The sequence below is a fragment of the Nansenia antarctica genome, assembly GCF_963989245.1.
Source record: "Nansenia antarctica genome assembly, chromosome: 8".
NCBI classification, from domain to species: Eukaryota; Metazoa; Chordata; class Actinopteri; order Argentiniformes; family Microstomatidae; genus Nansenia; species Nansenia antarctica.
In genome coordinates this window covers 18,019,700-18,029,699 of record NC_137678.1, presented here as the reverse complement: position 1 = coordinate 18,029,699, position 10,000 = coordinate 18,019,700, and the positions used below count along the sequence as shown (strand labels likewise).

Sequence of the window (10,000 nt, the reverse complement as noted above, 5' to 3'; positions counted from 1 at the left end):
CTCTGAGGAGGGCAAGAAAGATCATGGCCGACCCCTTCCACCCCGGCCACGGCCTCCTCACCCTGCTTCCCTCTGGAAGAAGGTTGCGGCTGCCTAAGGCACTGAAGGCCCGCCACAGGCTCAGTTTCTACCCCTCAGCCGCCAGGCTGATAAATGACTCTGGCTTCCCCCTCCCCCCCGCCCCCAATGCTGCCCAGGACTGAATATGCACTGGACTCACTGTAAAAACTCTGCACTGCACTTTATATATGTTGCACTATCCAATGCACTGTTGTCTGTCCTGTGTTGTCCTGTTTTTTGCATTTGTTTTTGCATACACGTGAAAAAAGTATAAACGCACTTACTGTAATGTCGAAGCAAATTCCTATATGTGTATGCATAATGGCAATAAACGTTATCTGAATCTGAATCTGAATCTACCACCATTACCGTTGTGCCCTTGGGCAAGGCACTTAACCCCTAACTGCTCCAAGGGCGCCTATCAGGGGCTGTGTGTGTGTGTGTGCTGTGTGTGTGTGTGTGCTGTGCTGTGTTGTGCTGTGTGTGTTCTGTGTGTGTGTGTGTGTGTGTGTGCTGTGCTGTGTGTGTGTGTGTGTGCTGTGTGTGTGTGTGTGTGTGTGTGTGTGTGTGTGTGTGTGTGTGTGTGTGTGTGCTGTGCTGTGTGTGTGGGGGGTGTGCAAAAAGATAATTTCCCCTCAGGGATCAATAAAGTATACAGCCCATTATTATTACTAAGAGGTTGGACTACGCACTCACATAGAACACCAGGGGGGTATTCCATCAACGTCGCTAAAGGAAAACCCAGGCTTATTTTGATAAGAATTTTTGTGAGACTTACCAAAAAATCAGGCCAAAAATAAGACTGGAGAAGATTTTCCTTTAGTGACGTTGATGGAATACCCCCCAGGGCTAAGAGGCTATGAAGTTGCCTCCAGTTACAACAGGTAGCTGTGACATCTTCATTGTGTGCCAGGTTGACAGTGAGCATGAGCCACACAATGTAAACAAAGGAAGCAAAGGTAAGACGACTTGTGGACTGTTGGACCAGGAGAATCAGAAGGGAATGCCGGGAGGAATGAAGACAGTTTCATTCAAGCCTCCCACATAAATGGACTGACTTATATAGCTCCTTATTCCAGAGCCACAGCCTCTACCTCCTGAGCCACAGCATCTACCTCCACCAGCCTCTACCTCCACCAGCCTCTACCTCCTGAGACACAGCCACTACCTCCACCAGCCTCTACCTCCTGAGACACAGCCTCTACCTTCACCAGCCTCTACCTCCACCAGCCTCTACCTCCACCAGCCTCTACCTCCTGAGACACAGCCTCTACCTTCACCAGCCTCTACCTCCACCAGCCTCTACCTCCTGAGCCACAGTCTCTACCTCCACCAGCCTCTACCTCCACCAGCCTCTACCTCTACCAGCCTCTACCTCCACCAGTATCTACCTCCACCAGCCTCTACCTCCACCAGTCTCTACCTCCACCAGCCTCTACCTCCACCAGCCTCTACCTCCACCAGCCTCTACCTCCACCAGCCTCTACCTCCACCAGCCTCTACCTCCACCAGCCTCTACCTCCACCAGTCTCGACCTCCACCAGCCTCTACCTCCACCAGCAGCCTCTACCACCTGAGACACAGCCGCCCCACATCCTCCTCCTTGTAGCCTGGAGAGAGGGCCATTTTGGGACAGGGAGCATGAACCAAATATAAACAACTAAAACTGTATGTTGGAGTACAGTTATCACAGACAAGTGGATGGTATTTGGACTAAAAAGGATCTTCAGTTGAGATTTTCCACTGAAAGTGTGATTTATTATGAAACGTGACACCGTCTAATTTAATACCCCTTCAGAATACATGAACATGTTTATGGAAACACACCTCTGGACAACTTCCCTTTTATTTTATTTTTGTTTATTCTATCTTCTTCTATCTATCTTTCTATCTTTCTCTATTTACCCATATGTTAATGGGACATGCAGTGTTTCTTTGCCCTTTTGTTTTTTCTCTATAATGATGAAGAGATATGCTGTTCTGTCTGTGTCTATTTTGAAACCCAATAAATACTTAAGTGACAAATAAAAAGAAAGCGTGATTCAGTCCAGAACTCGGCTTATGCCCTGTCTGTGAAACCATCCCATGATGCATTAGTGTACTTAGTAGTACTACTGCTGTTCACTTAAATAGACCTCTCCCTCTCTCTCTCTCTCTGTCTCTTTCTCTCTCTGTCTCTCTCTCTCTCTGTCTCTCTATCTCTGTCTCTCTCTGTCTCTCTCTCTCTCTCTATCCATCTGTCACTCTCTTTCTCTCTCTCTCTCTCTCTCTCTCTGTCTCTCTCTCTCTGTCTCTGTCTCTCTCTCTCTCTCTCTCTCTCTCTGTCTCTCTCTCTGTCTCTCTCTTTCTCTCTCTCTCTCTCTCTCTGTCTGACTCTCCTGGAGAAATGAAGAATACATCCGTTAGAAAATATGTAAGTCCTTTAAAGTAAATGTCTATCTTAACTCTGAATCCTGTATTTGGAATAACCCCAAATTGCAAATAAATAAGTGTTCCTTTATATGGAAGGAATGGGTAAGAAAAGGAATTGTAACATTAACAGACATATATGGGGGAGATGGTCTGAAATCATTTGAGGAGTTGGTTAATGAATATGGGTTGCCTTGCCTAGACATGATTTTTGGAAATACTTGCAACTCCGCCATTTGCTGGACAGTATTCTAGGTAAAGGAATCACACCTCAACAGTCAACTCTTCTGTCTGAGATTACAAAGATAATGGGTATGGGACATGAGGCGGCTATCTATTATAAAATGGTTTTCCAACAGACGGTTAAGGTATCCTATGCATTGATGGTCATTTGGTCAGTTGATTTGAAAATTGATTTCACAGAAAAAGAATGGGACAAAATATGTGAGAACATTAAGAGAGTATCGAGAGACATTAAAATTAGACTGATCCAGTTCAAGGTTCTTAACCGGTTCTACTGGACCCCCTCCAGGATGTTCAGGCTGAAGCTCAAGGACAATGCTGATTGCTGGAAATGTTGCAGGCCGGAAGGGACCCTGGTTCACTTACTTTGGGAATGTCCTATGATTCAAAATTACTGGCGAAAGATCCACGAATGGGTGCAAAACATTACCCAGGACAACTTTGAGTTTTGTCCGAGACTGTATGTTCTCAGTGATCCACAAATGACGTCTCTATGTGGAGCTGCAGAATTTATTCAGACCAGTATAATGGTTGGAAAACAAATCATTATGAGACACTGGAGGAACGCAGGGGAGCCGTCTTTCCAGGAATGGCTTATGGAGTTGGCAAAGGTGGCAGCATACGAACAAATGTCCTTCGGGACTATGGACAGAAATGAACAATACACAGCAAAATGGGGAGGCTACTTGAGATATATTGCTAGTCGGTTGTAAGACTTAAGTTGACAAATTGGATGAGTGATGAATGTAATCTAGGGGTGCTTTTTTATTTTATTTGTATTTTTGTTGTATATTTTGTTTTTTTTCTCTGTATTATTTCTGTTTGATAAATGTGTTAATTGAAAAATTCAATAAAATACTGATTACAAAAAAAAAAGAATACATCCGTTTGTGAATAAAAGTCTACTTTGTGTAGTGTGTCTGAGTGGTCTATGGTATCTGTCTGTCTCACCTCAGCCAAGGCTTGAGTGTGTGGGTGTGTGTGTGTGTGTGTGTGTGTGTGTGTGTGTGTGTGTGTGTGTGTGTGTGTGAGACCAACCTTCAAATATGTCCACCATGTTGAAGAAGGCCAGAGACAAAGAGGACTTCCCACTGCCTGTTCGTCCACAGATGCCCACCTATAGTACACACACACACACACACACACACACACACACACACACACACACGGTACAGCAGGGAGTGTGTAGGGTGAGCTGACATGACAGTGAGAAACGAACACGTGTGTGTGGAGAGGACAGAGATCCTGTGACCACGTACCTGGAGACACACACACACACACACACACACACACACACTGTATACACACACACACACTGTACACACACACACACACACACACACACACACACACACCTTCTGCCCAGGGTTGATGAAGGCGTTGACGTGTTTGAGGACAGGTTTGAGCATGGGGTCGTAGCGCACACACAGGTCCTGGATTTTAATCTCCCCCTGGCTGGGCCAGTCCTCTGGTACCTGGGATGCGTCTACACACACACACACACACACACACACACACACACACACACACAGACACACACACACACACACACACACACACACACACACACACACACACAAACACACACACACACACACACACACACACACATGATTAATTACACTTTCTTTGGGCTTAGGACCCTGATAACCCTGAGTGATAACCGCCCTGCCTCCACCGGCCTCCACTGCCTCCCCTGGCCTCCACCAGCCTCCCCTGGCCTCCCCTAGCCTCCACTGGTCTCCCCCGGGCTCCACCAGCCTCCCCTGGTCTCCCCTAGCCTCCACTGGCCTCCCCCAGCCTCCCCTGGCCTCCCTTGGCCTCCACTAGCCTCCCCTGGCCTCCCCTGGCCTCCCCTGGCCTCCCCTGCCCTCCACCAGCCTCCCCTGGCCTCCACACAGAAGGCCCTCTCTCTCTCTGTGAGAGTGTCTTTCCTGAGGGCCACTCAGAAGCTCTCTGCTCTCTGGTTACAGGCCCTAGTTTGTTTAGACTACTTCGCTAGGCTACTCCAAAACCCTCCATGCTCCTCCGCGGTAACACCCTAGCCTACTTCAGAGAGGGGGACGCGGGGGGCTGGGGGTCCTAGTCTTAAACCCGCCCCCCTCGGGAGTTGAAAGCCTCAAAATGGACGGGGGGAGGGGGGAGAGGGGAGGGGGGGGGGAGCGGCTGACGGGGTCAGTGCTTTTACAAGCTAGCGTTGTTTCTGCTAGCGGCTTCCAGCGTTTGGGTTTCTGTCCTCTGCTGCTATCAGGTCTGGAACTTTCCATGACGTCATCTAAGAAGAGGAGGATGGGGTTTTCTATCTCTCTCTCTCTCTCTTTCCCCCTCCCTCCCCCCCTCCATCCTTTCCTCCCTCCCTCTCTCTCTCTGGCAGGGTTCAGCTACAGGAAACTAACAGGCCAAGACTCTAGAGACGCGATGGCCCTCCCGAAGACCTTCCTCCTCCTCCTCCCTCCTCCTCCCTCCTCTCCTTCCTCCTCCTCCTCCCTCCTCTCCTTCCTCCTCCTCCTCCTCCCTCCTCTCCTTCCTTCTCTCCTCCCTTCTTTATCTTATCTTCCTAACCCCAAGAGCCAAGAAGCTGTTCTTTACATCAAGAAACACCCCCACCCCAATCCCCCTCTGCAACATGACGCCCCCCCCAACCCCAGCCCCCCCCCGCCCCCGCACCCAAACCTCCACCCCAGTCAATGTGTCTCTGGGAGGAAGGGAGGGGGAGGCCGTATTGTAAACGTGCAGATGGACATCCAGAGACTCAGAGGAGTCCAAACACCCGGGTCAGAGCGCCCTGGTCCTGGACGCACGTCTGAGGTCACTCCTGAGGTCACTCCTGAGAAGGGCTGGACACGGGCCCAGGGTTCACAAGGAGTGTTGAGTGGCAGGGCTGAGATAGGGGGATGAGCGGTGAGACCAGGGGGAGAGAGGTGAGACCAGGGTGAGAGGAGTGAGACAGGGGTGAGACAGGAGTGAGACAGGAGTGAGACGTGTGTGAGACGTGTGTGAGAGGGGTGAGACATGGATGATACATGGGTCAGAGGGGTTTAGAGGAGTGAGACAGGAGTGAGAGAGGAGATGAAGACAGGGGTGAGAGGAATGAGATAGGTTAGACAGGAGTGAGACATGGATGAGAGGAGTTTAGAAGAGTGAGACATGGGTGAGACAGGGGTGAGAGGGGTGAGACATAGAGGTGAGACATAGGGGTGGGAGAGGGGTTTAGAGGGGGGAGACATGGGAGAGTGTCTGAGGAGGACTCCATTACCCATGGAGCCCTCGTAGTTCTCTGACTCTGTGGACAGGAAGCTGTTGACCTTCTTCACGGCGGCCATCTGCACCTCCAGGTCTGCCAGGTTACGCACCACCCAGTTCAGGTAGTTGGTTACCTAGGGAACAGGGACACAGCTGGTTACCTAGGGAACAGGGAACACAGCTGGTTACCTAGGGAACAGAGACACAGCTGGTTACCTAGGGAACAGGGACAGCTCAGTACAGCCCGGTACAACCCAGTACAGCCCAATACAGCTCAGTACAGCCCAGTACAGCTCAGTACAGCCCAGTACAGCTCAGTACAGCTCAGTACAGCTCAGTACAGCCCAGTACAGCCCAGTACAGCCCAGTACAGCCCAGTTCAGTCCAGTACAGCCCAATACAGCTCAGTACAGCTCAGTACAGCTCAGTACAGCTCAGTACAGCCCAGTACAGCCCAGTACAGCCCAGTACAGCCCAGTTCAGTCCAGTACAGCCCAATACAGCTCAGTACAGCTCAGTACAGCTCAGTACAGCCCAGTACAGCTCAGTACAGCCCAGTACAGCCCAGTACAGCTCAGTATAGCTCAGTACAGCTCAGTACAGCTCAGTACAGCCCAGTACAGCCCAGTACAGCTCAGTACAGCCCAGTACAGCTCAGTACAGCTCAGTACAGCTCAGTACAGCCCAGTACAGCCCAGTACAGCCCAGTACAGCCCAGTACAGCCCAGTACAGCTCAGTACAGCCCAGTACAGCTCAGTACAGCTCAGTACAGCTCAGTACAGCCCAGTAAAGCCCAGTACAGCCCAGTAAAGCCCAGTACAGCTCAGTACAGCCCAGTACAGCTCAGTACAGCCCAGCCTAGCCCAGTACAGTCCAGTACAGCCCAGTACAGCTCAGTACAGCTCAGTACAGCTCAGTACAGCCCAGTACAGTCCAGTACAGCTCAGTACAGCTCAGTACAGCTCAGTACAGCTCAGTACAGCCCAGTACAGTCCAGTACAGCTCAGTACAGCTCAGTACAGCTCAGTACAGCCCAGTAAAGCCCAGTACAGCCCAGTAAAGCCCAGTACAGCTCAGTACAGCCCAGTACAGCTCAGTACAGCCCAGCCTAGCCCAGTACAGTCCAGTACAGCCCAGTACAGCTCAGTACAGCTCAGTACAGCCCAGTACAGCCCAGTACAGCTCAGTACAGCTCAGTACAGCCCAGTACAGCTCAGTACAGCCCAGTACAGCCCAGTACAGCCCAGTACAGCTCAGTACAGCCCAGTACAGCTCAGTACAGCCCAGTGCAGCTCAGTACAGCTCAGTACAGCTCAGTCCAGCTCAGCACAGCTCAGTACAGCCCAGTACAGGCCAGTACAGCCCAGTTCAGTCCAGTACAGCCCAGTACAGCAGTACAGTGCAGTAGTAATTTCATTGCACTTAGTTTGCAAACCAAACTAAACACTGTTAAAAAGTCCTTGGTTAATAGTATTTGGACCAACATAAATATTTATAATGTCTATAAAACTCTCTCTCTAAAATGTCCCCACTAATGTCCTCTGTCTTACCAGGAGCAGGGTGACTCATTGCTGTGACTGGGAATACATTCTGGTACAATGACACCATTCCTCATTCTGTTTCCTACGTTACAATGAGCCCCGTCCTCCGATTTCTACCTCCACCAGCCTCCCAGCCGGGGGCGGCTGAGGCTCATGTATGGAACGAATGGAATGAGGAACGGCGTCAAACAAGTGTATGTTGTACAGACACTTCAAATCCCCGCTGGCCCAATGTGTCGAAGTGTCCTTGAGCAAGGCACTGAACCCCTAGTTGCTCCAGCGTCCTTCTATGGCTCTGACCCCTGACCCCTGGTCTAGAGCATAAATACATTTTGTTGTACTGTGCAATGAGAAAGGTTGAATCTTCTTCTTTCTTCTCTCTCCCCTCTCCGCCTCTGCTGTGAGACAGAATGACGGGGCCTGTACGTGTGTCGTGGTGCACGATGGGAGGGCAGTTATTTGTGTGTGTGAGCGTGAGAGTTTTAAGCCTGCGATCCATGGCCAGTCCATACTCCCCCCGGCCCAGAACAGACAGCGGTGTCATTACAGCGCAAACACAACTAAGCACCATTAGAGAGCACCCTGACATGGCAATCATAAAACACCTTTCCAAAACGACTAATAAAAAGTCTGCCCTTAAATGTTATCGTACCATCGCCATGGTGACTGCCTGCTTTACTCCGGTCATTACAATGACAGACAGTTCCCCTCCTCCCTGTCCCCACTATCCTCCCATACATGGTCTCCCAGCTCCTCCTAAGGCCTAGCCACTGGCAGGCTGGCTGTCTTGTAAATGTCTGGATGGACAATAAAGTTCTATTCGATTTCAGGTGAGTGATGTTCCTTTAAAGGTTTTCTCCTGTGATGTCACAGACCAACAGAGGCCTTCTACAGTGTCCGGGCTGGCTGCCCCTCGAATGACTGGAATGAGAGATGTGTTGTTCTGTTGCTATCTGTTGCTAGGGGAGGCTGGCGGAGGTAGAAATCGGAGGACGGGGGCTCATTGTAATGTGTGTACAGACACTTCCATTATTCAGGTTAGACATTTGACATTTTTGGCATTTAGCAGACGCCTTATTCCAAAGCGACTTACAACCCAATACATTTGACTAAGCAAGTGAATCATCAATCCACCAGTCGTAGCAGGAAGAGTAATCTAGCTCAGGCCAGGGGCCATTGGCAGTCGTCGTGATTTTTCACTGGAGAAACAGTACATGGGGGTAGTAGATGTCTCAGGAGAAACAGTACATGGGGGTAGTAGATGTCTCAGGAGAAACAGTACATGGGGGTAGTAGATGTCTCAGGAGAAACAGTACATGGGGGTAGTAGATGTCTCAGGAGGGACAGTACAGGGGGGTAGTAGATGTCTCAGGAGGGACAGTACAGGGGGGTAGTAGATGTCTCAGGAGGGACAGTACAGGGAGGTAGTAGATGTCTCAGGAGAAACAGTACATGGGGGTAGTAGATGTCTCAGGAGAAACAGTACAGGGGGGTAGTAGATGTCTCAGGAGGGACAGTACAGGGGGTAGTAGATGTCTCAGGAGAAACAGTACAGGGGGGTAGTAGATGTCTCAGGAAGGACAGTACAGGGGGGTAGTAGATGTCTCAGGAGGGACAGTACAGGGGGGTAGTAGATGTCTCAGGAGGGACAGTACATGGGGGTAGTAGATGTCTCAGGAGGGACAGTATGGGGGGGGGAACAATATAGGGGGGGAAGCAGTTGTCTCTGGAGACACAGTGCAGGGAGGTGGTGGAAGGGATAGGTGAAAGCAACAAGGAGACAAGGAGACAAGAAGAGGAGACAAGGAGACTAGGAGACGAGGAGACAAGGAGAGGAGACAAGCAGAGGAGACAAGGAGAAGAGACAAGGACACAAGGAGACAAGGAGAGGAGAGAAGGAGAGGAGACGAGGTGACTAGGAGACGAGGAGACAAGGAGACAAGGAGACGAGGAGACAAGGAGAGGAGACAAGGAGAAGAGACAAGGACACAAGGAGACAAGGAGAGGAGACAAGGTGACTCACAGTCAGGGCGTAGGTGAGGCCTAGTCCCACCAGGCCTCCAGAGGGCAGACCGTACAGGCTGCTCCAGATGGACGTCACCGCCGCCGTCAACACTATCACTGCTCCTAGGTAGTCCTGGGGGGGGGGGGCGGGGAGAGGGGTGGGAGGGAGAGAGAGAGAGGGTGAGAGGGTGAGAGGGTGAGAGGGTGAGAGAGAGAGGAGAGAGAGGGAGAAAGAGGGAGAGAGAGAGAGACAGAGGGAGAGGGTGAGAGAGGGAGAGAGACAGAGAGACAGAGAGAGAGAGAGGGAGAGAGAGAGAGAGGATAATTTCAACCTTATAATGACCACATATTGACCACATATTGACCACATGATGACCACATATTGACCACATGATGACCATATATTGACCACATGAAGACCATATATTGACCACATGATGACCACATATTGACCACATAATGACCATATAATGACCACATAATGACCACATATTGACCC

The 10,000-nt window shown here is 50.4% G+C and overlaps 1 protein-coding gene across 1 annotated transcript in view; it reads right to left on the bottom strand.

Moving 5' to 3' along the window:
* The window catches only part of abcc9 (ATP-binding cassette, sub-family C (CFTR/MRP), member 9), a gene marked incomplete at both ends in the record, with an annotated part of 61,187 nt that overhangs the window by 10,104 nt on the left and 41,083 nt on the right, over positions 1 to 10,000 (bottom strand). Inside the window, 4 exons of the mRNA XM_080538139.1 lie at positions 3,751 to 3,829; positions 4,068 to 4,198; positions 5,969 to 6,089; positions 9,521 to 9,634. Of these exons, the coding sequence (XP_080394265.1) occupies positions 3,751 to 3,829; positions 4,068 to 4,198; positions 5,969 to 6,089; positions 9,521 to 9,634 (445 nt within the window). The remainder of the gene's footprint in view (positions 1 to 3,750; positions 3,830 to 4,067; positions 4,199 to 5,968; positions 6,090 to 9,520; positions 9,635 to 10,000) is intronic.